The sequence below is a fragment of the Sciurus vulgaris genome (assembly GCF_902686455.1).
Source record: "Sciurus vulgaris genome assembly, chromosome: 1".
Taxonomy (NCBI): domain Eukaryota; kingdom Metazoa; phylum Chordata; class Mammalia; order Rodentia; family Sciuridae; genus Sciurus; species Sciurus vulgaris.
The window spans coordinates 107,651,250-107,674,686 of record NC_136461.1 but is presented as its reverse complement, the minus strand read 5'-3'; the positions used below and the strand labels follow the sequence as shown (position 1 = coordinate 107,674,686).

Below are 23,437 nucleotides of genomic sequence, written 5' to 3'. Positions count from 1 at the left end.
TATCCTGCATCCTCGTCCCACTCTTCATGCCTTTGTAATTTAGGTTCCATCCCAGTCTCTCCCTTGAAATTGCTTTTGTCAGGATCACCAACAAGTTGACAAATCTAATGGCCCTGTTCTTCCTGCAGCCTTTCGTAGACTTTGTACATTCAAAAGTATTTATTGAGCACATATAATATCAGGTTGTGTGTGTGTGTGTGTGTGTGTGTGTGTGTGTGTGTGTGTGTGTGTGTTTTAAAGAGGTGGCAGATCATTTTTTTTATTATTTTTCCTTAAACTTTTTAAAACTTTTATTTTATTTAGTTGTTCTAATTAGTTATACATGACAGTAGAATGCATTTATGCATTTTGATAAATCATACATAAATGGAGTATAATTCCTGATTTTTCTGATCATTAGACTGTGTTTTACAGGAGTGAACAAGACAGGCAAAACTGGTGTGGTTGAAGAGTACATGACTTTACTTGTTACAATTACAGGGTCAGAAATCTTCAGTTCTTTTCAACTTATCACAGTTGACTTGTTTGTGACCAATCTCTTCTCCCATACCTTTGTTTTTCTGTGGCTAAAACAGATCTTATTGTTATTTTGTGGCTTCACAGCACAAGAAAATGTTCTAATTAGATACCTACCATTTTTTTCTTTTTCCTCAAAAAAATAAAAAAAAAACTAAACCTTTCCAGGCAATTGTCATGAATAGGAAGAGAACTAAATTCTGAAGTAGTACTTTTCTTATGTAATTATGGAAGCTGAATTATGAAAAAGTAATTGCCTTTGACCTTTGACCTACTTTTTCTGCATGAGAATAATTTGAATTAATTTGGTGCCCTCTATTTTGGAAATACTAGGAAGTTCTCTGAAAAATATTAAGTAAGTTTCATTCCATATGTCCAAATAAAAAGCTTCTCCAAGGAAAATACTTGAGTTCATGGAGACAGTGATAGTGTTTTTTCCTATCACCAAAGCTAAGCATCTGAACCAGAGATGAAGGGAAGGAGTCATCTTGTCTCTTTCCACATGTCCATGGTTATTTTCTGTGTTTTCATTCCTTTCCCCCAACTCAGTAAAGAAGGGGAAAAAAAATCTCTTACACTTTTTCATGCCAAAAAAAAAGCCCTTATATTAGTTCTACTAAAAGTGCCTTTTGCTTGATGACTGGAAGCAACTCTAATCCCCTTGCTTACATCCCCAGTTACTGTTTTGTCTGATAACTGTTTGTTATAGCAGCAGTCAGCAGTTTGCTTGGACAGTCCTGTCAAAGTCACTGGCCTCAATGAAACCCAAATGCCTCTTAGCAGAAATAGGACAGGTTCAGCCCAGCAACTTGCAAACCTTTAAAAGTGATTCCTTGTCAAGCACATGGAAAACAATTCTTCCCTCTCTATAACTTGAGGAAAAAAAATGAGAAACTATCTTATACCAGATGGTGATTCCTTGCTAGTAAAATAGGCCTCCACTGGTTCAGCTCTATTCCTTTATGTTCCTTTTGCAAAACCCACAAAGAACACATTTGGGGCCACTTTGCAGAGTTGGCAACAGTCTCTGTTTTTTAAGGAAAGCATATGGACACACACAAAAAAAGTCACAGTTGATGAACGGCTGGGAATCCCCAGGGCTCAAAAACGGGATGCATAGGACTTAAATTCTAGGTCATGAGTTAGAACGTGGCCAGGGCCCAAGAATCATCCCAATTGTTGCTAGGTTTGGTTACTTGATTAAATTTGATTCAAACAAAAAACAAATTGAGGAAAGTTGATATTTTCCTGTTGATTAGAAAAAGAGAAAGAAGAGGAAGAAGTAAAAATTATAAAAATACCCTTCCAGATGATGGGATGATAAAGTGATTCCTAAAATTCAAATCACTCTGGATCTAAAAAATTCAATCTTTAACTTCAGTGCCTTTCTCTGTCATGTACATGTGAAGTATTATGGCTGTTTTCATATACTTTAAAGTTGTTTAGGGAGGACTTGGAACCAGTGTGTGTGTGTGTGTGTGTGTGTGTGTGTGTGTGTGTGTGTGTGTTTTCTTAGTAAGTTTAGCTTTCGAAGGGAAAAATAGATGCCTCAGGACATAATGAAACCCTCTCACTGAAGATGTTGAAACAGACAGGTCACCTCCTTGCTAGGGATGTTGTGGAGAGAATTTTATACTACAGTAGTGGGTTTATGAGTTGGCTTTTATAATTTCTTCTTCAGCTAAGATTCTATGCAGCATGAATCACAATTAAGCCCTCTCCACCTGTCCTTCTTTCAATAACCTTGACCTGGGGTGTTTTCCATCATTTGTGGTAATACCTGCTGTCTGTTGAGTTGGCTTCCATGCAAGAAAACACTGACCACCTTTGTTAATGTTCTGTTTTATTTCTTTAGGTGTCTGAACACACACAATTAAATTGGATCCTTACCTGCATGGTCAGGCTGCCTCGATTACAGCATTTACACCAGTGGAAGGTAAATACTAGTGGTCTGCTTAAAAATCAGAAAGGAAACCATTTTCCCTTCTGGTTACTGGTGTGTTGGGCACTGGGAGCCCTGAGTTTGCTCTCCTTTTTTGAGTGCTGCCACTGAAAAGCTGGTACAGTCTCTTCCACTTCTCTGCTTCAGGGTATTAAACAAAAAGTGGCTTGGGTTCACCAAGATTTCTTCGGAGTTAAAAATCCTATTAACTGTTTTTGTGTGTGTTTGGATAGACTTAATGATTTGAAACCTACCATGTTATAATTAACAAATAATCACAGTTTCTGAATTACCAAAGTCGCCTCCCATCCCCAGTAGAATTAGCTGGCAGTAAGGAAGAAATGTTTTCACTGTGGGGAGAAGAGACAACATATTTTATTTAACATTTAAACAAGTTGAGTCCAGGCAACAGTTCAAACCCACAGAAAAATTAAGGGTACACTTTTACTAAGAAGTTTGACTGAGAAAGATAAATTGGATAATTCAGAGTACTTTACTTGCACTTATTTTTGCAATTGGATAACTTGAGGGTAGGTAGCCCCAGCTATGTCAACACCACTTTCAGTTTCAAGCTGGCTTTGAGCATATTTTCAGGGCCATTGGTTTCCTTAAGTTGGTCTTCAGAAGTCTTTGCATACCAGATAGAAATGGCTTTGTAGTGACAGTGCCTTAAGGCTGTGGTATGGATGTTTGTGTCCCTGCAAAGTTCTTGTTGAAATCTAACCCCCACAGGAGCAGCTTTTGAGAGGTGATCAGGTCACAGGGTGCAGCCCTCAAGAATGGGATTTAGTGCTTTTATAAAGCAGACCCCAGAGAGACCTTTTGTCCTTTCCCTCAGGCAAGGACAAGAGAAGGCACCATCACAGAGCCAGGAAGTGGACCCTGTCTAGACACTGACTTGGCCTTAGTCTTGAGCTTCTCTAATGTTCTCTACTATATTTTGATTTTAGGTTAGACTTTCCCATTTAATTATCATAATACTCTACCACTAAGTTTAATGGTGAAATTCTTTTCATAGGCACCAAATACTAATTTAATAGGAAGGCTCCCCCTAGAAAATAGCTTCTAAGGGTCTTGTGAGCACACAAGTTTTCTAGAAAAACCTCTCCACTAGTCCATGATTTCTATTTGTGGGAAGCACACGGATTTCAAACCCCAGCCTCAGCCTGGTGGTGATGCTGCCTTCTACCACCTTGCGTTCACTAGTGAATGACAGCAGTGCCTTCTGCAAGTCTTATGTCATGCTGGGTGCTGGAGATACAGCAGTTAAGGAGACAGAGTAGCCCCTGCATGAGGCTTTAGTCTATTTAGAAAAAGATATTATACAAGTCAGGAAGTGTGAAAGTGCTCTGAGGGCAGGATACCAGGGCCCTGGGAAGATTTGATAAGAGCACCCAGCTTGATTTTGAAGGGAAGGTGGGCATGGGGTCAGGGTTATTTGGAGGATTAATGAGTAACAAAGGGTAAGGAGGTAGATGTAATAGGTGCTCAATAAAGATGTCTCCTTGCTTGCCTTATATTTCTAGGTCCAGTGTGCTAATACTAAAAAGACTATAAATCTAATTCAGGACTAACTTTTAAAAATTGAATTATTTTCCCATTTGCTCATTTCCAAATTAAACGTTCATGATTTTACCCAGTGATAATTGTTAACCAGCCCTTATCAGATACATTGTAATAAGGGGATGTTAACTCATGTTAATTTGTGGAAATTGAATTTCATGATCATTTCTTACCTTATCTGTGAAATTTGGAATTTATCTGATTTGGAACCTAGAATATAACTTAGTCTGTACTTTAATGAGTAAGAAATAGTAACAATGTGAGATCCTTCCAGGACCAAGGGGCTTGGGGGAGGGTATAGCTCAGTGGTACAATATGTGCTTAGTATGAGCGAGGCCCTGGTTTCAATCCCCAGCACCAGAAGCGAATGAATAAATAAAATAAAGGGACAGTGATAAAATTGATTCACCTTGAGCCAGGCATAGTGTCATACCCCTATATCCCAGTGGCTTGGGAAGCTAAGGCAGGAGGATCACGTGTTCAAAGCCAGCCTCGGCAACTTAGTGAGCCCCTGAGGAAATCCATAAGACCTGGCTGTAAATAAAATATAAAAAAAGCACTGGGAATGTTGCTCAGTAGTTAAGCACCTGGGTTCAATCCCCAGTACCAAAAAAGAAAAAAATTGATTCACCTTATTCCTGCCCAGGCCTGGAGCATGAAGATAAACCGGCAAAAGACGGCTAGAGTTGCTAAAAGGAATTGAGATATAATGTTATTACAGGTGGCTTCAGATCACACTTTGCTTACTTTAAAAATTTCTTAATTGAGCAATATAATTAGATTCAAATCAGATTTCTTTCCCCCTCTGTTCATCCCCCACAGGCAAAAACTGCCAAGCAGAAGCACAACGAGACTGTGGGCCTACTCACATACCCAGTACTCCAAGCAGCGGACATTCTGTCCTACAAGTAAGGAGAAAGGCCACCCTGTTCTAATACATCATCATGATAAAAATGTATTTTAACCCATCTGACAAAGGCTTAGTTCATGGAGAAGGGTCATACAGAAAGAATTAGACACATGAATAAGTTTATATCTATTCTCTAGTAATAGGTACTAAAATACGGAAATGTGCTACAATGAGAAACTAAGGGTATCACTTAATTAGAAATTAAGGGTATCACTTAATTAGCACTTACTGTTTATTAGAAGCTTTTATAAATGCTTTACATACACACATCCTGACAACAACCTTGTAAAATTTGCACTATTATTTTCCCTGTTTCACAGATGAGGCAACTGAGTGGTTAGTAGCATGCTGAGACAGGATTTCAGTGCCAAAAGTTCAGGTACAGAGTCTGTTGCTCTTAACCACTGTGCCTTATATTTCCTCAGGAACAAACTTCAAGTTTTGAATGTTGATTTTTTATGTAATTGACACTCTGAAGTGATGCTGACCAGTAGGACTTGCTGTGACTGTGAGAATGTTCTATGCCTGCACTTTCTAAATTCGGAACTACCAGCCACATGTGGCTGTTGAGCCCTTGAAATGTTGCTAGGAGACACATGGAATTTTAAATTTTTCTTTAATTAATTTAAATAGCCACCTGTGGCAAGTGGCTACATATTTGACCTGAAGGTTGAAAGCAAAATATTTTTAATATGATGTAAGGTATACCCTCACTTTTTTTGGATCCATAATCCATCCAGTTGACTACTGCTGCCACTTTTAGGCCTCAAAAATACACAACAACGAATGCCCCTCTCTGTGCTGTCTGTTGTGCTGTCCAGGACTTCTGATCTCATCTCTGCCCCAGTTCTTCCCGGCTCTCTCCTCATCAGCATCCTTTGGCTGGCCCCCACCCCCTTTCACTTTCTAGAAGAAATGCCTCCCAGGCAACTGCACTCCTGGCCTTTTCCTTGTTACTGGGAAAGCTTCAGGGACTGTTGTCTCACCCCTTTACTCCAAAGCCATGATTGTTCCCTAGAAGAACTAGAATTCTTTGCCTGTGAACCTGATGATAGCATAGAGATGACAGTATCCTCCCCACTGAAGGGCTTCAAAACCCTTGGTCAATTACGAATGGAAACAGCCCAAAGAATAGTTGCTTAACTCTACAAACAGGCAATGTCCGGGAAAGCAAGCAACCTGTCTTTGATTATGATCAAAACTTGCATATGGGATTATGTGTCTGCTTGTTGTATCAACTTAAATGCTAGACTCTTGATATCTTGGGAAGTTTAGAATATTTTAAAGGAGGCAGAAGGAAGTCTAATTATATGGTTATAAAATATACTGGAGGGCTGGGGCTGTAGCTCAGTAGTAGAGCACTTGCCTAGCATGTGTACGGCACTGGTTTCGATCCTTAGTGCTGCATAAAAATAAATAAATAAATAGAAATTTTAAAAGAGATTTTTAGAAAAAGTAAAATAAAAATAAAATATACTGGAATACACATTATGTGAATGTGGACTCTCTCAAAAATATCTTGCCGTACAACACTCCCCCTTCCTGTGACGGTGTGAGATGACACAGTGCCTACATGTGAGATGGAGGTGAACAGTAAGCACTTGCACACTGTGGCACTTTTGCAGTTTGAGATTTGACAGCAAGACTAACACAGATTTCTTTTTCCTCCTACATAATTTCTCAGAGGATTCACTAATCCTGTAGATTTTAGGAACCTTGCGTATTTCTTTTCCTTTCCTTAAGCTGAGAACTGTCCCACCTTTATACTTAGAGGCTTCTCTTTGGCATGTCTGAATTGCCAGCATCACTGCCCTTGTGATGGGCCATTATTAAGAAAGGTGTGAGTTACTTGGGCACAAACCCCTTGACACTGCAGCTGTCATCTGGTAACCATGGTAGCTACCAGGTGATTCATGCATATATAACATGGGTATGCTAGACCAAAGGATGATTCATATCCCAAGCAGGATGAATGGGGGCAGGAAATGTTGTGAGATTTTATCACGCCACTTAGAATGTCATGCACATTAGAACTTGTGAATTGTTTATTTCTGGAATTTTTTTTGAATGTATTTGGACCACAGTTAACCCCAGCTAACTATAACGATAAAAATTAAAACTTTGGATAAGGGGGAAATACTATATGTTTTTCTCAGTTGCTCAAAATGCAATTGGCAGAATCATAAAATAACTAAAGTTCTTTTTTCCATAAAGTGGATTAATGGAGATACATGTGGGGTTATTGAGCAAATTTTGTACGAATTGATATCACCTGGTATTTTAAGTTACAAGAGGAACTTCTAAAAAGGCTGACATTGGCAAAAATAGCCTCTTAAAATCTCAAAACTTATTTTATGTGCTGTCCTTTTTAAAACCAAGCTTGAGGCTGTGAATGCCCTTTTATCTCATACAAAACTGTAAGTATTTCAGACATGGAAGGTAAACCTTTAAAGTCTTCCAATGACTTCTTGTCTGTCTCACTCTCTTCAACATCAGCAGGATTCTCACATAAAAATATTAATGACTCTAAGGATAGGCATTTCTTTTTCTGTCCATTATCCCCAAGCCTGCTCCCAGTAGGAAAGAAATTCCCATGCTGTAAATATTCCTCCTTTAACTTTTGCTGGTTTGTTTGGTGGTTAGAACTTGTCCTAAGGAGTGCATGAGGTGCCTCTCTCCTGCCTACCTTCTAAAAAGAGGATAATAATGGAGGGATTCTTATCTGTCCTCATCAGCATTCTGGCATTTTAGATACAGATTGTTCAAACAGATAGAGATGTTTTTCTATATGACTAGATAATTATCTGTGTTCAAGCTGACTGCCTACTGCCTTTAGCCTCCACACTATCTGCCAGATCTGATGCCATAATTAGATCATAGACATGGGCAGACATCTGCATGCTCCTATTCTTAGGAGGAACAGTCTAACATTTGCCTCCCATCTGATCTCAGGTTGGACCACCTGCACTCTTGGGGGTATTGTTTATTTGTTTTTGTTTTATTTCAGATATTTCTGGATTTTGGAAAAGGTCATAGCCAGAATGCCTATGAATATTTACATTATGAATATAGATGGGTAGATTGATAGGTTGAAGGATGGATAAACATTTTTTTTTTCTGCCAGCAAATCTACATGGCATCTTCTTAAAATGTTGATGTAAGTTAAGTATAGATTTAGTGTTTGTTCTTAACAAAATCAGCATTAGAATGAGTGGTACCATGGGCTGGAGAACAAGCACAAAAGAAATAATTGGAAAAAAATCAAAAAATCTTCTAGATAGGTTCATAAAATATTTACATATTTTTTGGTAGAACTTGGTAAGGAACCCAAGAATGGATACCTGAGACATCTTTAATTTGAAAGCATAATAAATAGCAGACGTTTGAAGGAAAACAAAATACTCAAAAAATAGCAAGTATTCGTAATTTTTATTTTTATCTGCATCATTTATCTAAATGCCTAATTTCAAATAACTGGTTATACATTAAATAAATATCTCTTCTCTCTCTTCATGTGTGTATGTTTCTCCCCCCTCTCTCTCAGACACACACATGTAATTTTTATTCATATTCAGCAACTATTTGGTAAGTAACTAATTCAGAAAAAGGGTCTGTACATGGCCTTGAGAAAAAGAGAAGGATTGACATGTGTCAGCATTGTTTGCCAGACATCATAATAGCTGCTACACACATTATCTATTCAGATTCTCACAGCGGCTCTATATAATAGGTGGGTGGTGGTATTCCCATTTTACAGATAAAGAAATTAACTTTCAGGGAGGAGTTGTTAAGTCTACTCAAATAGAGAGAAGAACAATTGACTGTCTAATAGGTTTCTTTTTCAACAATTTGAACTGAAAGTGGCATGGTAATACACACCAATAATTCCAGAGACTTGGAAAACTGAAGAGGATCACAAGTTCAAGGCTGGCCTCAGCCACTTAGAAAGGCCCTAGGAAATTTAGCAAGACCCTGTCTTTAAATAAGTAAATAAATAAATAGGGCTGAGAATATAGCTCAGTGGTTAAAGTGACCCTGGGTTCGATCACCAGAACAAAAAAGAAAAAAAATATTAAACTGAGAACATGAGAAGAGGATCAGAAGATAGTGAAAGCAAAAGCTGAAGTGATGTAAGAAAATGAGGAAACACAGGTCTAAAGAAACTGAGTGGGCTGGGTTGTAGCTGAGTGGTAGAGCATTTGCCTAACAGTCATAAAGCCCTGGGTTCAATCCCCAGAATAGGGTAAAGAAAAAGAACTAGGTAAGAAAAAACAAAGCTGTGTTAGTCATCTTCCTATCATGTGACAAAAGACCCGAGATAAGTCAACTTAAAGGAAGAAAGGTCTATTTTGACTCATGGTTTCAGAGCTTTCAGTTCATGGTCACTTGACTGTCACTTTGGACCTGTGATGAGGCAGAACATTATGGTGGGGAGCATATGGTAAAGCCAAACTGCTCACCCCATGGCAACTAGAAAGAAGCAGAGAGACAGGGAGGGGCCAGTGCCCCACTATCCCCTTTAACAGCATTCCGCCAGTGACCTCACTTCCTTCCACTAAGTTCCACCTCCTGAAGGTTCCACCACCTCCCAAGGGGGAAGTAGACATATGAAATCAACACAAACCAAACCAAAACCAAAAAGTTAGAGGGAGTAAAATGGTACAATACTTCAGTAAGTCAAGAGATGAGTTTTCATAATGTATAAGGACCAGACTGCTGCCATTGATAACCTTTTTGAGAGCTTGTCTTAAAAGTTTAGAGTTCCTAAAACTGCTTTGGAGACTTCCAGTTCTTAAACTACTTCTCTGTGAGACCAGGCTATCCTACATTTTTATGAGATCCTAAACCAGCTGCCTGAGCCTCATTTCTGCAGACTGCTAATACCTACATATTCACCCACAACTGCCTGTACAATCATTTCTTCTCTTTCTGTTTCTTCTTCCTAGCTGTTGGGCAAGTGCTACACTAACCCAAAACCCTACTGGAAGGCAATCTGAAATATGGGCTGCTAGCCCTTAAAAATAGGGAGATGGCATAGAAGGGAGAGAGTTGAGCTAAGCTGTCAGTGGACAACTATACTCTCAAAAACGTAGGAGGAAGCTTTTTGTACATTTTAAGGACAGAATAAATTTGATATAATTTATACTTTTAAAAAGAAGACTAATTAAAATATAGAGAATGAGTTACAGAAGCACAGCTAGGAAGACCTACTCAGAGGCTATTTCACTAGTCTAATTTGGACCACGATGAGGAGGAAGGAGAACCAGCCAAATTTTAAGGGATTTTTTTTTGGTGGTGGTGGGGTTGTTTTGGGCACTAGAATTAAACTGAGAAGCACTTCACCACTGAGCTACGTGCCAGCCCTTTTATATTTTATTTTGAGACAGGGTCTCACTAAGTTGCCGAGGCTCATCTCAAACTTGTCATCCTCCTGCCTTAGTCTGCCTGTTTTCTGGGATTACAGACATGCACCATTGTGCCCCACCAAATGTAAGAGCTTCTCAGGAGGTCAAAGTGATAAGACTTCCTATTGGACTGGATATGCAGGAGAGTGAGTGGGCTGTCAGAGATAACCACACATTTCTTAAGCAACTAGATTGATGGTGTTGCCATGCACTAAGGTGAGAATATTTAAAGAGGACTAACCAGAAGAATTTATAGTTTCATTCAATATTTATCCTCTTGGAGATGGTAATGACTTTATTATATCTCTCACAGTACCCCGCACCAGACTTTTCATGCTGTGGGTCTTCAATAAATAATTGGTGAATTAGAGTCATTATAGCATATACAACAAGTACCCAGTGATGGGGGATATATCCTTTATGACAGGAAAGACAACACCAAACCCCTGCCCCACTAAGATGGGTAAGGCAGCAGCATTGAAAATTCACAAACACAGCCAAGATAGTAGGGGGAGAAAAACAAGAGAACAAATCTCTGCAAGCAGATATATGTAAGCAATGATTATTCATCTGGACACTAATTCTGCCAGAGGGTGGGGGTGGATCCCAAGTAAATGTAGATGCAATAAGGAACTAAGCAAAAGAAAAATGGTTTAGTCACCAAAGAGGAAGATCAGACGCATTATTATGTGACAGAAGTTATAACAATCAAAATTATGAAAGACTTTTGTTTTATGTTGTGTCTAAGAAAGCACAGTCAGGGTAAGGGAAAAAAGAAAAGAAAATGGAGAAAAAGAGTAGGCACATTAATATGGATATCATTAAGTTGGGTATAAATTTTAAAAGAACAGCACTAAATTATTTGCAGTGAAAGGAAGACTATGAGGAGAGAGGTTAAAAACGTGAAAAGAATAAGCCCCATAAGTGAGTAGAATCAAAGACAGGCTGAATTAATGTGAAGTGTAAACTCAATGGATAAGAAGTAAAGGCCAAGATAAATTACAGGAGGTGAAAGGAGCAGCAGGAGCAGAAGGAGGAAAGACCAGAAACAAACAAACGAAAGTCAGATGCAAAATCCACGTGGCACAATAGGACCAGGTGAAAAAAATTAAAATTTTTTATTCCTTTTTTTAAAAAATCAAAACCTCACCGAATTTTAAGAAAAGAGGCGAGGATCCGACATAAGGCAAGATGCACACAGCGTCATTATGAAAACTAAATGTGTTTTCTGTTTAGTTTGGTTGCTTTGTGAATCTGGAACCATTTTGACATGTGGAAATATTCATTCTGATGTGCTTAAAGTGTATTGATTATGGTAATTGTTTTTTCTGTGTTAGTTGCAGTCCATTGTGATTTCCTATGGGCTACTGTAATTGCTTTTTAACCTGCTCTGTTGGCTAATTTGGTTTGGGGGAGTCAAAGTGACCTCTGCACGTCAGCCTCCCTATAATTACCAGACGGGAGTAGCAAGGTCCAAAAAAGGGAAATTTTCAAAGGTGAGGCATGTACTCCTAACTTCTTCAGGGAGCAGGGTACAGTGCCTGCTTTTTTTTTTTTTTTAGTAAACCACTGAGCCAGTGGCTTTCTGCTCCAGACTGTGTAGAAGAGAACAAAGGATGTGGCCCTCACAATTCTTTTGTACATTTTTCTACATTCATTTACTGACTTAAGAACAGAAACACTTCCTGATCCATCCTCTTTGTCTCTGCATTTTGCTTTTCCATTCATTGTTCTGTCCCTGCTGTTTTCCTTAACTTAGAAGAGTTCTCAGAATTCCATTAGCATACTGTTTGTATTTGGGGCTCACCTGACCAGATATGTGAACTGTCCATTTCAAGTATGTTTTCTACCCATATCAGGATTGCCGCCCAGGTCTGTGACCATCTCTGGAACTATGCATTTGTGGTATGAGTCAGCTATCACAAAGGGAAATGACCTCTGAAAAATGTTATAGTGCACCTCACAGCAGGGACCCTTCTAGTATTTTTCTTGTGTTATGTTAGTTCTTAATATATGTCATATCACTAGCTAGTGTTCCTGAGCCCTTACCATCAAGCACTATGTTTGTTATCCCTGAAATGACCCAATAAGATAAACACAATTATGATCCCCATTTACAGAGGAAGCAAAGGCTTGGAAAGGGTAAGAAACTTGCCCAGGGTAACTGACTGCTTCTCCCAAGAGCAATATTAAACTTCCTTGAAAAAAATCTATGGCACCTTAACTGGGCATAGTGGCACATACCTGTAATCCCAGTGGCTCAGAGGCTCAGAGGCTGAGACAGAAGAATCACAAGTTCAAAGCCAGCCTCAGTAACTTAGCTAGGCCCTAAGCAACTTAGTGAGACCCTGTCTCAGAATTAAAAAAAAAAAATGGGCTGGATTTGTGACTCAGTGGTTAAGCGCCCCTGAGGTTCAACTCCTAGTACCAAAAAAAAAAAAAAAGAAGAAGAAGAAGAAGAAGAAGAAGAGGAGGAGGAGGAGAAAAGGAGAAACTATGGCATTTTATTTTATTCGTGTTATCAAATATAAACTTGCCAATCAAGGTATAAAATACTTAATACTTAACATCATCTGTCTCCATAAGCAGTACCATGTTGTCCACCAGATCTTCTTTAAAATAGTTCATTATTCCCTTACTTGATGAACCTCATCATGATCTGATCCTGCAAATTTTATATGTGTAATTAAAATCATTTTAAATAGATTCTCCATTTTCTGATTTTTTTGTTTCACAAACTTTTATTTAATAAAATATTACAGACAAAACTCAGACCTTTCTTCCTTTCCTCAGACCCACTTCTTTCTCTCTTCCTGTAGAAGCAGCTATGATCATGAATTTGGGGAGGCACCTCAGTGTGTTTTTGTACTTATCACTCCAGATCTATGCTTCTATAAGCAATGTGTAGTATTTTCATATGTACTTTTATGATTTACATAAATGTTAATGTGTACACTACATGTTTTCTGTAATTTACTTCCTTCTTTTTACATTGTTTTTGAGATCTGGTATGGTTTGGATATGAGTTATCTCCCACAAGCTGCTGTGTTGATATAGGAATGTTCAGAGGTGGAAAGATTACACTATGAGAGCTATAACCTAATCTTCCCACGCTAGTATGAAAGGACTAACTTGGTAACTGTACGCAGGTGGGGTCTGGCTGGAGGTGGTAGGTCACTGGGGGCATGCCCTGGAAGGGTTCCTCTACTCTGTGGTTCCTTACCCTTTCTCTGCTTCCTGGCCACCATGAATGGAGCAGTATTCCTCCACCACGCTCTTCTGCCATGACATTGTGCCTCACCTTGAGCTCAGAGCAAAGGAGTTAGCCCACCACAGACTAAACCTCTGAATCTGTGAACCAAAATAAACTTTTTCTCCTCTAAGTTGTTCAGGTTGGGTATTTTCAGCAACAAGAAACTGAAAAACACAAAATCTATCTATCTGTATTGTACCTGGAGATGTTGTTTAAGTTCCTTCCACCCTCTTAATTGCCCTGTGATTGCAATTTACTTGAAAATGAAGGAGTATACTTCCAAAAAGATCTTGAATCTTTCCCTCTGTGACAGGGAGGGAAAACGTCTGAGAGTGCTTTCTGCCATCTCTGATTTGAAGATGGGGAGGAGTGTCTTTCAAGTTTAAGCCACAGCTCTGAGGTAAAAAGCATCTGGTCAGGCTGGGGTAATATGTGCTGACTGAGTGAGGGAATGAGGAGTGGTTTTAGAATACAATTATGTGTAAAGCATATGCTATCAAAAATCCCATGCCTCCCTCCCAGCAAGATTCTGTCACACTGTATTCCTCTGCTATGGAAGAAACTGAACCAGAGTAGACAAATATCTCTCCAGCATTTGTCTGATACACGGATAAAGACTTGGATCCAGTGTTCCCTCTGTAGTTTGTGAACATTTGTTGAACACCAACAATGAAATAGAGGAAATGCAGCTGCTTGCAATATCAGTTCCATCTAAGAAGGAGCCTTGCTGAGTTTTTCTGTCTGTCTTTTATTAAAGGTCCACACACGTTCCTGTAGGGGAGGACCAAATCCAGCACATGGAACTAGTTCAGGATCTAGCACAAGGTTTCAACAAGAAGTATGGGGAGTTCTTTCCAGTGCCCAAATCCATTCTAAGTAAGTAACAAACATGATTGTTAAATCAGGGCATATTTTAAAGTGAGAACTGGATAATAGATGGAGGGTTGGAACTTTCTTAGGATAAAACTTGGCTTTCTCATAGACAGACTTCAGGATTTGTAACTAGAATCTTCATTGTTTCTGTCATGTAGGATTAGCACTTCACACTGGATTGTTGAAAAAGATAAATAAAATGTTTAAGAAATATGGAAGAAACTGTAAACTAAAAATAATTTTAATTTGTAAAGTATTATATAATTCACCTAATATATTTAAAATAACAAAATAGCATTGTATGGGGTACAGCAGATATCTTTGCCTCTTTTATGGGTAAAGAAATGAAGGTTTGGCAAGGCTCTCTTTGTGTCCAAGTCACATGTCTAGTTGGTAGCAGAATCGGGCCCTGTGCTGAGCTCTTTTGAGCCGGAAGCCCATGTACCTTGCCTTCCTGAGTACTCACAGCAAAAAAGAAATATCCCAATCTATATCAAATAAGAGGGAATCCGTGATCCTCCTACTTGTCTTCTTAAGTGAACCTCGGAGATGGTCAGCCTCAGCCTCCATTGCTGTGCTAGTCTGGAACCTTCTTGATGCTGTAAGTCTATCAGCATTTTTATAGACTTGAAAATTTTGTGGCAGGGGCAGAGATCACGGAACCTAAGCACTCTTCATCTTTATTAAACTGACAGCATTGTAAAGTGGTCTAATAAGATCCTAGTATCAACTCAGAGACTGTTAGGTATAAATTTCTAGGTTATTCCAACAATTCACACAAATAAATTCAAGGAGTCCCATGCCTTGAAATCAGCCTTCTTTTAGCAATCAGATTTTAATGTTTTGACCTATTATTATTTTACCTCTTTGAATTTTATATGCTTCTGTAGTAGCCATAAAATAGGCAACTATTAATAACACTGGTTTATGAAGCACAGCTTAACATCTTGATTCTATCAGAGCAATAAACAAGCCATTTCTCCGGTGTGTGTGTGTGTGTGTGCGCGCGTGCGTGTGCTTGTGCACACATGAGTACTTGTATAATCCTGGAAATGGAAGGATTACCACAGTTTGTTAAAACTTGTTGGGGGACAGGAAGGGCAGTGGTAACAGGCAGGGAATGATTACTAACAGGGAAGAACAGAGAGGAAGAAGAAAGAAACAATACTTTTTTAAAAGCTAAGCACAGCAAAAACAGTATGATTTGGCATAATTTCATCTGTGTAAGATTATACATTTTAGGTGGATATATGCATTTAAAGATGCCTGAAAGTATCAACGAAATGCTAACAGTGTTACATAATTCAGATGATCTTTACTTTCATATTTACATAAATTGCTTGAATTTTTGACAATGAATTTTTGCTCTTTTTATAACCAGGTAAAATAAGTCATTAGTATTCTTGGTGTCTTTGAGATCCTGACAGTGAGTCTTGCTGATGTTTTGTTTGTTTGTTTGTTTTTGTTTTTGGTGTGTGTAATGGTGTTTTGACCTAGCATCCCTGAAGAAGGTAAAATCCCTTCGTGACCCTTCTTCCAAAATGTCAAAATCAGACCCTGACAAACTGGCTACTGTTCGAATAACAGACAGCCCAGAGGAAATAGTGCAGAAATTCCGCAAGGCTGTGACTGACTTCACCTCGGAGGTCACCTACGACCCTGCCAGCCGAGCAGGTGTCTCCAACATGGTCGCAATCCACGCTGCGGTGACCGGGCTCACCACGGAGGAGATAGTCCGCCGCAGCACGGGCATCGACACTGCCCACTACAAACTGATGGTGGCAGATGCTGTGATTGAGAAATTTGCTCCAATTAAGACTGAAATTGAAAAACTGAAGATGGACAAGGAACATTTAGAGAAAGTTTTACGAACTGGGTCAGCAAAAGCCAAAGAATTAGCCTATCCTGTGCTCCAGGAGGTGAAAAAATTGGTGGGAATTCTATAGCAAGTTTGAACCAATCACAAAAGGCTTTTGTATCTTGCAGTCTGTGCACTCCAACAAAGGCAGCTTTCCTTCAAAAATAATTAATTAAACTGGGCGCGGTGGCCCACGCCTGTAATCCCAGCAACTGGGGAGGCTAAGACAGGAAGATTGCGAGTTTAAAGCCAGCCTCCCACATGCCAGGTAAGTGATCTACGTCTGAGCTACATCCCAAGCTCCTGAATTAAGTTATCAATAAGTACTCCCTCCTTTTTTTTTTTTTTTTTTTTTTTTTTTTTTTTGTTGTTGTTATTTTGGGTTTTTTGCATTACTCAGAGTTTGACTCACCAACCCCCTGTAAAATGTATAGGAAAGAAATTGCCATTTTACATATGAGGAAAATGAGACCCAGAGAATACAATAAGCTTACACAGTATTATTCACTAAGAAGTAAGTAATCCAAGAATAAAACTTTTACTCTTTCTAAGACTAGTATATTTTTCATCTTCACAAAGCCTTGAAAGGCAGCATTTTTGTCTCCAAACACTCTGATTTTGAAGAACCCAAATTAAAAGATACTTTTACTTTCAGCCTAGGTGTATCCTTAAAGCTTATGTGGGTCTCCTTTGTTTTTTATCCATTCAGCCACTCCTTGTTTTTTGATCAGAAAATTTAGTCCATTTACATTCAAGGTGGTTGTTGATAGGTAAGGGATTCAGAAAATTATCAAATCACAAAGGTAGATAAGGAAAGAAGAAAGGAATAAAGAAATAAGAAAACTGACTTTGTTTATATCAACTCCATCAATAGCTATCTGTTTTAAATCTGGATTTGGCCAACCTTGACCATATTTCTCCCTCAGAATTGCAAAGGCAGGTTCCAGGTTCTCTTTTCTATACTTAGTCCAAGGATTTCAATGTATATTCTGCCAGACTCCAATAGTGGTGAGGTCTGACACATCAGATAACCCCACTGAGGGGAAGTTTCCCATCTCACCTCCACCTCAGTCCAAGTGATTACAAATCACCCCAACACCTGGCTTCTCTGCACTTCCATTTCCTACACCTGAAATTGAAAGCAGTAATCCTGATCACACCTGATAGTGAGATTGATTTTGTGATGGAAATTGCTTGGGAAGTTTTTGTTTTGTTTTGTTTTGGGTTTGTTTTTTTTGGGGGGGGGGGCGGTGGAGGTGGGTTGGGGAGTACTGGGGATTGAACTCAGGGGCACTTGACCCTTGAGCCGAACCTCAGCCCTATTTTGTATTTTATTTAGAGACAAGGTCTCACTGCGTTGTTTAGTGCCTCAGTTTTGCTGAGGCTGGCTTTGAACTTACGATCCTCTTGCCTCAGCCTCCCAAGCCACTGGAATTACAAGCATGTGCCACCATGGCCGGCTTGGGAAGTTTTTTGGACATTAAGTACTATGATCGCTACTTATACATACATGCCTAGAATGTTGGACACAAAAATCTTTTTTTAAATTTTACTTAAGAGAAGATAGTAGAGCTGTCCTTGCAGCACAACAGATATAAATCCACAAAATGGTATCCTAGAACCTAAATTAAGAGATGCCTTTTGAGTATTCTTGGAGCTAGCCTGGCTCATGGGAAAAGAAAACATGTTACCTTTTGAATCTTTTCTTGGAATGGAACATCTACAGTCCTAGAGCATCTTTGGTATATATGTCTTCCAAGTCATGCTTACTCTTTTGTTCCCCCTTTCAAAGGAACTCTTTTATAAACACTGGAAAATGTCAAAATTAAAGATTGATCTATCAAACTAATTGTTTGTCTTGTCTGTGTGGTTTCTGCCTTCTTAACAATACTTTTCTCCAAAGAAATAAAGGCCCTGTGGAACATAATCTCAGGGAAGGAAAACTAGATAACTTGTGATGACTTCCAAGGAGCAAAGTCTGCAGAGGTGTGGTTGTACTTATGTGCATCCTATTGTTACTCTTTGAAAGGAACCCTAGTGCTTAAGACCAGAATTGGCTCACAATAATTAAGAGCCTTGGTTAATGTGTTAGTTAGGGTTCTCCAGAGAAACACAAGATATATGATGTACATGAGGGGATTAACTGCAGGAATTGCTTCACATGATTATGGAGACTGAGAAGCCCCATAATATGATGTCTGTAAGCTGGGGACTAGGAAAACCAGTGGTGCCATTCAGTCCAGATCCACAGGCCAGAGAATTAGGGGAGCTGATGGTATAACTTTCAGTCTGAGGTCAAATGCCTGAGAATCTGGTATAAATCCCAGAGTCTGAAGTCTCAACAACCAGGACATGTCCCAGGACAGAATAAGGTGGATATCTCTTCTTAAGAAAAGAGTGAATTGACTCTTCCTCCATCTTTCTGTTCTATTTGAATGGTTCCTCAATGGATTAGATGATTTGTCTACCCACATTGGTGAGGGCAGATCTTCTTTACTCAGCCTACTGCTTCAAATCCAAGTCTTTTCTGCATAATCTTTTTAATAGAGATGAAGAATCGTAAATATTATGAATCATCACAAAAAGAGATATTATTTTCTATATGTTTTGTGGACAGCTGAAATGGTGCAAAATATTTCAGATGGTAATATAGTGCTTGGTAACATGCACTGTAGCTCACCTACTGACAAACCTTACTGCAAAACCACCTGCTTCAACTAGGTACTCAACATTGCGGGTATACCTTGCTCTTTGTAGGTACCTCTTAAACATTTATCAAAATAATGTCAGAAAGTGGGTTGGAGATTTCTAACAAAGTTTGATTTTCCTGCCTCCAGAAACCCTAATACACATCATAAAGATGGTTATCATTAAAAAATTAAAATAAACGCTATTGGCTTCCAATGATGTATCAGACACGTTATAAAATGTCACATAACAGTGTATATTAGTCAACTTTCCATCACCATAACAAATACTGTGATAGTAAACATATAGAGAAAAGGTTTAGTTTGGCTTATAGTTTTAGAGGTTTTAGTCCATAGTTGATTGGCTCCATTACTTTTGTGCCTATCTCAGAATAGCACATCGTGGTGGGGAACACATGGTAGAACCAAGTTGCTCACTTCATGGTAAGCCAGAAAGCAAAAATCAGTGAGGGGCTGGGGCCCACTGTCCTTTCCAAGGGCACAACCCTGATGACCAGAAGGCCTCATCATAGGCTTCACTTCTTAAAGTTTCTACTATCTCTTAGTAGCACCATGCTGGGGACCATGCCTTTATCACAGGGTCTTTGGAGGACAATTGAGATCCAAACTATAGCATAGTGTTTTTCTCTTTTCTCTCTTTCTTTCTTTCTTTCTTTCTTTTTTCTTTCTTTCTTTCTTTCTTTCTTTCTTTCTTTTCTTTCTTTCTTTTCTTTTCTTTCTTTCTTTTCTTTTCTTTCTTTTCTTTCTTTCTTTTCTTTTCTTTCTTTCTTTTCTTTCTTTCTTTTTTTCTTTCTTTCTTCTTTCTTTCTTTTTTGATTGAAGATTTAAGAGTTTCATTTTTCCCTGGAGCAAGATCATCCATTTTCAGTGGGATGAAAGAATATAGAAAAATAAACTCAATAGCACCAAAGTGGAATTAACACAGATAACAGGGCCAGGTTTCTCCTTTCAACTGCAAATTTTACATTAAAATATGTTTACAAACCATAGTTGTCTTCCTCTTGATTCAACCCTTCTCCCTCCCATAATAGGAGCCCCAGGAACCAAAAGAGCATATGCATTACTAATCAGATACACAATAAAGCCATCCCCTCAAACTGGAATCTGATTACTAATGGACTAGAACCCAGGGCTGCCCCAAAGAATGGGAAGTAATATCTATGCTCTCAGGGAGAACAGATACTTACAGATGCCACCAAAGAGTAGAATACCATGCACTGGATCCAGGATGACTTGCACACACCATGTTCACTCTGCAGGTTCTTAACACTGTGGACCCAAGAATCTTGGAACGCCAGTCTCACTCGATGCCACATTAGTAATAAACAGGGTAAATACCATTCCCATGACAATTAGAATAAAAATGAAATTGAGGATGGTGACCTGCAGTAAGCAGCAGTCCTCGTCTGGGTTGGTATGAATATCTTCATACTGAACGGGAGGCTGCAATTGTTCCATACTCTTGCTCTTTAATCTAGGAGACTGTTTTTTGAACTTGAAGTTGAATTCCCACATTGGTTCCTGTCCCCAAGAATCTTTCTGCACCAGAAAAGTAAGCATTTGGAATTCTTTAATGTGCTGGGAGTGCTTTCTGGAGTGGCTGGATTCTGGGAGATTCAAGCAGCAAATGGTTCATACATATGGTACAGAGAATGAATCACACATACCCAAAGACAGAGCAGCTTCTCCATTGACTGGTCGCAGGTGCAAAGGCAGAGTGTGGTGCCTTTAGTACAACCTGGTCCAAGAGGCAGCAGTGCAAGTGACAGTCCAGGCTTACTTACAAATTAATTAAAAATTCACAATGTCCTCAGGACAGATGTAGGAGGCCAGCAATAGCCAAATATCCATGGGATACTCCTCTCCTCCAGCCCTGTTCAGGTCCTCTTTGTGCCTCTTGCTTTTTTCTGGAAACGGTTCTTTCAAGGATGTTTTTCCTCCTGGGCATCCTTCTTATCACTGCTGTCCACGATGTCACAGGACTCACCAGCCCCTGCAAAAGCTTCCTCTGCAGGAAGCTGGGAGGCTTCTAAGCCACAAAGAGATTTTACTTCCTGCTGAACAGTGTTGCTGATCCGAGTTGGCATAATCTGCCACCGTCACTTCACCTGAGCAGGGTTCATGGGCCTGGAACTTGAGTCGCTTTCCTCTCTTGGGCATGGTGACGATGTCTGGGTGAGGCCAACCTAGCAGGCCAGGACCCCGGGTTATGTCCTGAGTGGGAGAGCTGGCGTCCAGAGACTCAGGCCAGCTCTGACTGGCTCTGTGGCCAGTCTGCACCTCAGTCTAGTGTTTTTCTAAGGGAGATCCCAGACCAGCAACATGATAATCGTCTGAGTACTCATCAGGAATGTAAATATTCTGGCTCTGCTACAGACCTACTTGGAATATAAACCCAGAAATTTGCTCCTTAACAGTGGTTCATATGAATTCTCTCATTTAATCCTCATAAGCTAATAATGTAGGTACCACAGTATGATCAACCCTACCTGGCTAAGATTGAAACTGAAGCATAGGAGGTTGAGAAACTTGCCCAACATAGTTCAGCTTCTAAGAAGTAAATCGGGGTTCAAACCCAGCTTTTAAGAGGCAGAATCAGAATCTGGAGCTCACAAGGCCACAGTGGCCTCCACACAATGTCTTCTGGTATGTATGGGAGTAATGCACATGATGATGGCCTTATTTCTGGCAAAGTCCCAAGTAAGTGCAGGGCATCACATAGCAAAGGACAAAGAGAGAGAGGGAGAGAGGGGTAGAGGCCTGGGGGGAGAATGTGTGTGTGTGTGTGTGTGTGTGTGTGTGTGTGTGTATCTTCTGGTCTTTTTTTGTAAAATCACCAATATCAGTCAAGGGGACTCCACCCTGATGACCTTATCTAGTCCCAGTTACTTCCTGAAGGCCTACAAATACTACTGTCCAATTAATTTTCCACCTTCTAGATACCTTACATTGGAGATTAGACTCTAAGAGGTGTTTCAGAAGGGACCATATTTAAGCCACAAGATGTTACATTCAATAATCCTCAAATAAATAAAACATTTAATATTTGATATCATTGTGTTGGTTCTACTGAAAGCAAACTCATTTTTTTTACATAACCGTCCCATCCTTACCCACATATGCACATAGTATATCAGGCCTATCATTATCATTTTCTATAAGTGTTTCTGAAAATTAGAAGATATTACTCTACTAAGAATAGTATTCTGATTTTATAGATTTCCCTTTTTTGAGCAATGTTTACACATACAGACTCTTCCTGGGAATAAAGCTGTGTCCCATTTCCTATATGTGAACACAGTGATAAGGAAGTGCTATGTGCCTGGCCCTGACCACCAGTCTCTCCATACTAACATGTCCCATGGGGAAACCCACTGGGAGCAATTGTCAGTTCAAATAAATAGGTTATCTAAGGGTTCCCTGAGTTTGCAAAAGCCTCCACCCAGACTTGACCATGGAACCAGCCAAGAAAAATTCCCACCATGAACCAGGCAACCAGTGAGAAAGAAGTGTCTTGTTCCTCAGCAGTATTCCAGAAAAAAAAAAAAAAAAAAAAAAAAAAAATCTTGCACTGAAAGAGGAGGTGAGTACTTATGAAAGTACAAGGTGACCGAGCTGTTTCATGATGGTCTCCTTTCCTGGGCCACTCACATAAAAATTAACAAATAAAATTTCCGAGGTTGCTGGATCTTCAGTGAATGATTATGATTCTTTTCTTACTTTCCTTTTCTCTTTGTTGATTTCTAATACTCTTAAAGCTCCCACAAACTCAGTCCAAAGAAACAGAATTTCCTGCTGATGAGTCTGCATCCACATTTAAGCAGAATGGTTCATGTGCTTCTGCCTCTGGGGCATTCTGAACTCAGTTTTCTTCCCCCTCCCATATCTAAGTGATGCCCAGTCCAGCCAGTGCTTCTGCTTCTCTTATCTATCACTTCTCTACTTAGCTTCTAGAGAAACAAAACAATCATCTTCCCGAGGCCTCCTCAGCTTCAACCCTCCTGAAACTCAGTTTATTGCTGTTAGTCACTGTTTAAAATGCTCCCGCCAAGATCTTCTGTGACCTCTTTGTGGGTTTTAATTACTGTCCTCCACAGTCTCCCTTGATGCCCTCACCATTGTAGCCAAGGCTCACCCTTCTGCATGGCCACACTGTGCCTGAGCCTCCCTGTGCCCCCTCCATCCTCCCACCATTCTGCAGTAACTACCACTGTGTGCATCCCTCCTACCCACTGTTGACCCATTGTCCCTCTGTCCCAGCCACTGTTATCATGACTTCCATGCTCTTTCTTTCATCTTCTACAACTGCATCCATCAAGCCATTTCTTCCTCCATATTCTCCATATCTTTTTAGTGAGGAAAGCACTTCCTGATGCCCCTTTGATGTACTAGATATGGACATGTTGAGG

General features: G+C 39.5%; 1 protein-coding gene and 1 pseudogene across 4 annotated transcripts in view; one reads left to right on the top strand and one right to left on the bottom strand.

The window, feature by feature from the left end:
- WARS2 (tryptophanyl tRNA synthetase 2, mitochondrial) overlaps positions 1-16,571 on the top strand; it is a 72,797-nt gene extending 56,226 nt beyond the window's left edge. For 2 of the 3 annotated variants that reach the window (XM_079144425.1, XM_079144426.1), the window contains exons 3-6: positions 2,372-2,452; positions 4,844-4,929; positions 14,347-14,465; positions 15,960-16,571. In XM_079144425.1, the coding sequence (XP_079000551.1) occupies positions 2,372-2,452; positions 4,844-4,929; positions 14,347-14,465; positions 15,960-16,408 (735 nt within the window). In that variant the 3' untranslated portion in view covers positions 16,409-16,571. The remainder of the gene's footprint in view (positions 1-2,371; positions 2,453-4,843; positions 4,930-14,346; positions 14,466-15,959) is intronic. The other variant, XM_079144427.1, reaches the window with a different exon arrangement.
- A 3,615-nt stretch (positions 16,572-20,186) lies between these two features.
- LOC306654244 (transmembrane protein 183A-like) lies at positions 20,187-21,188 on the bottom strand (annotated as a pseudogene). Its single transcript has one exon. The product of its transcript is annotated as a transmembrane protein 183A-like (transcript).
- Between the last annotated feature and the right edge of the window lie 2,249 nt (positions 21,189-23,437).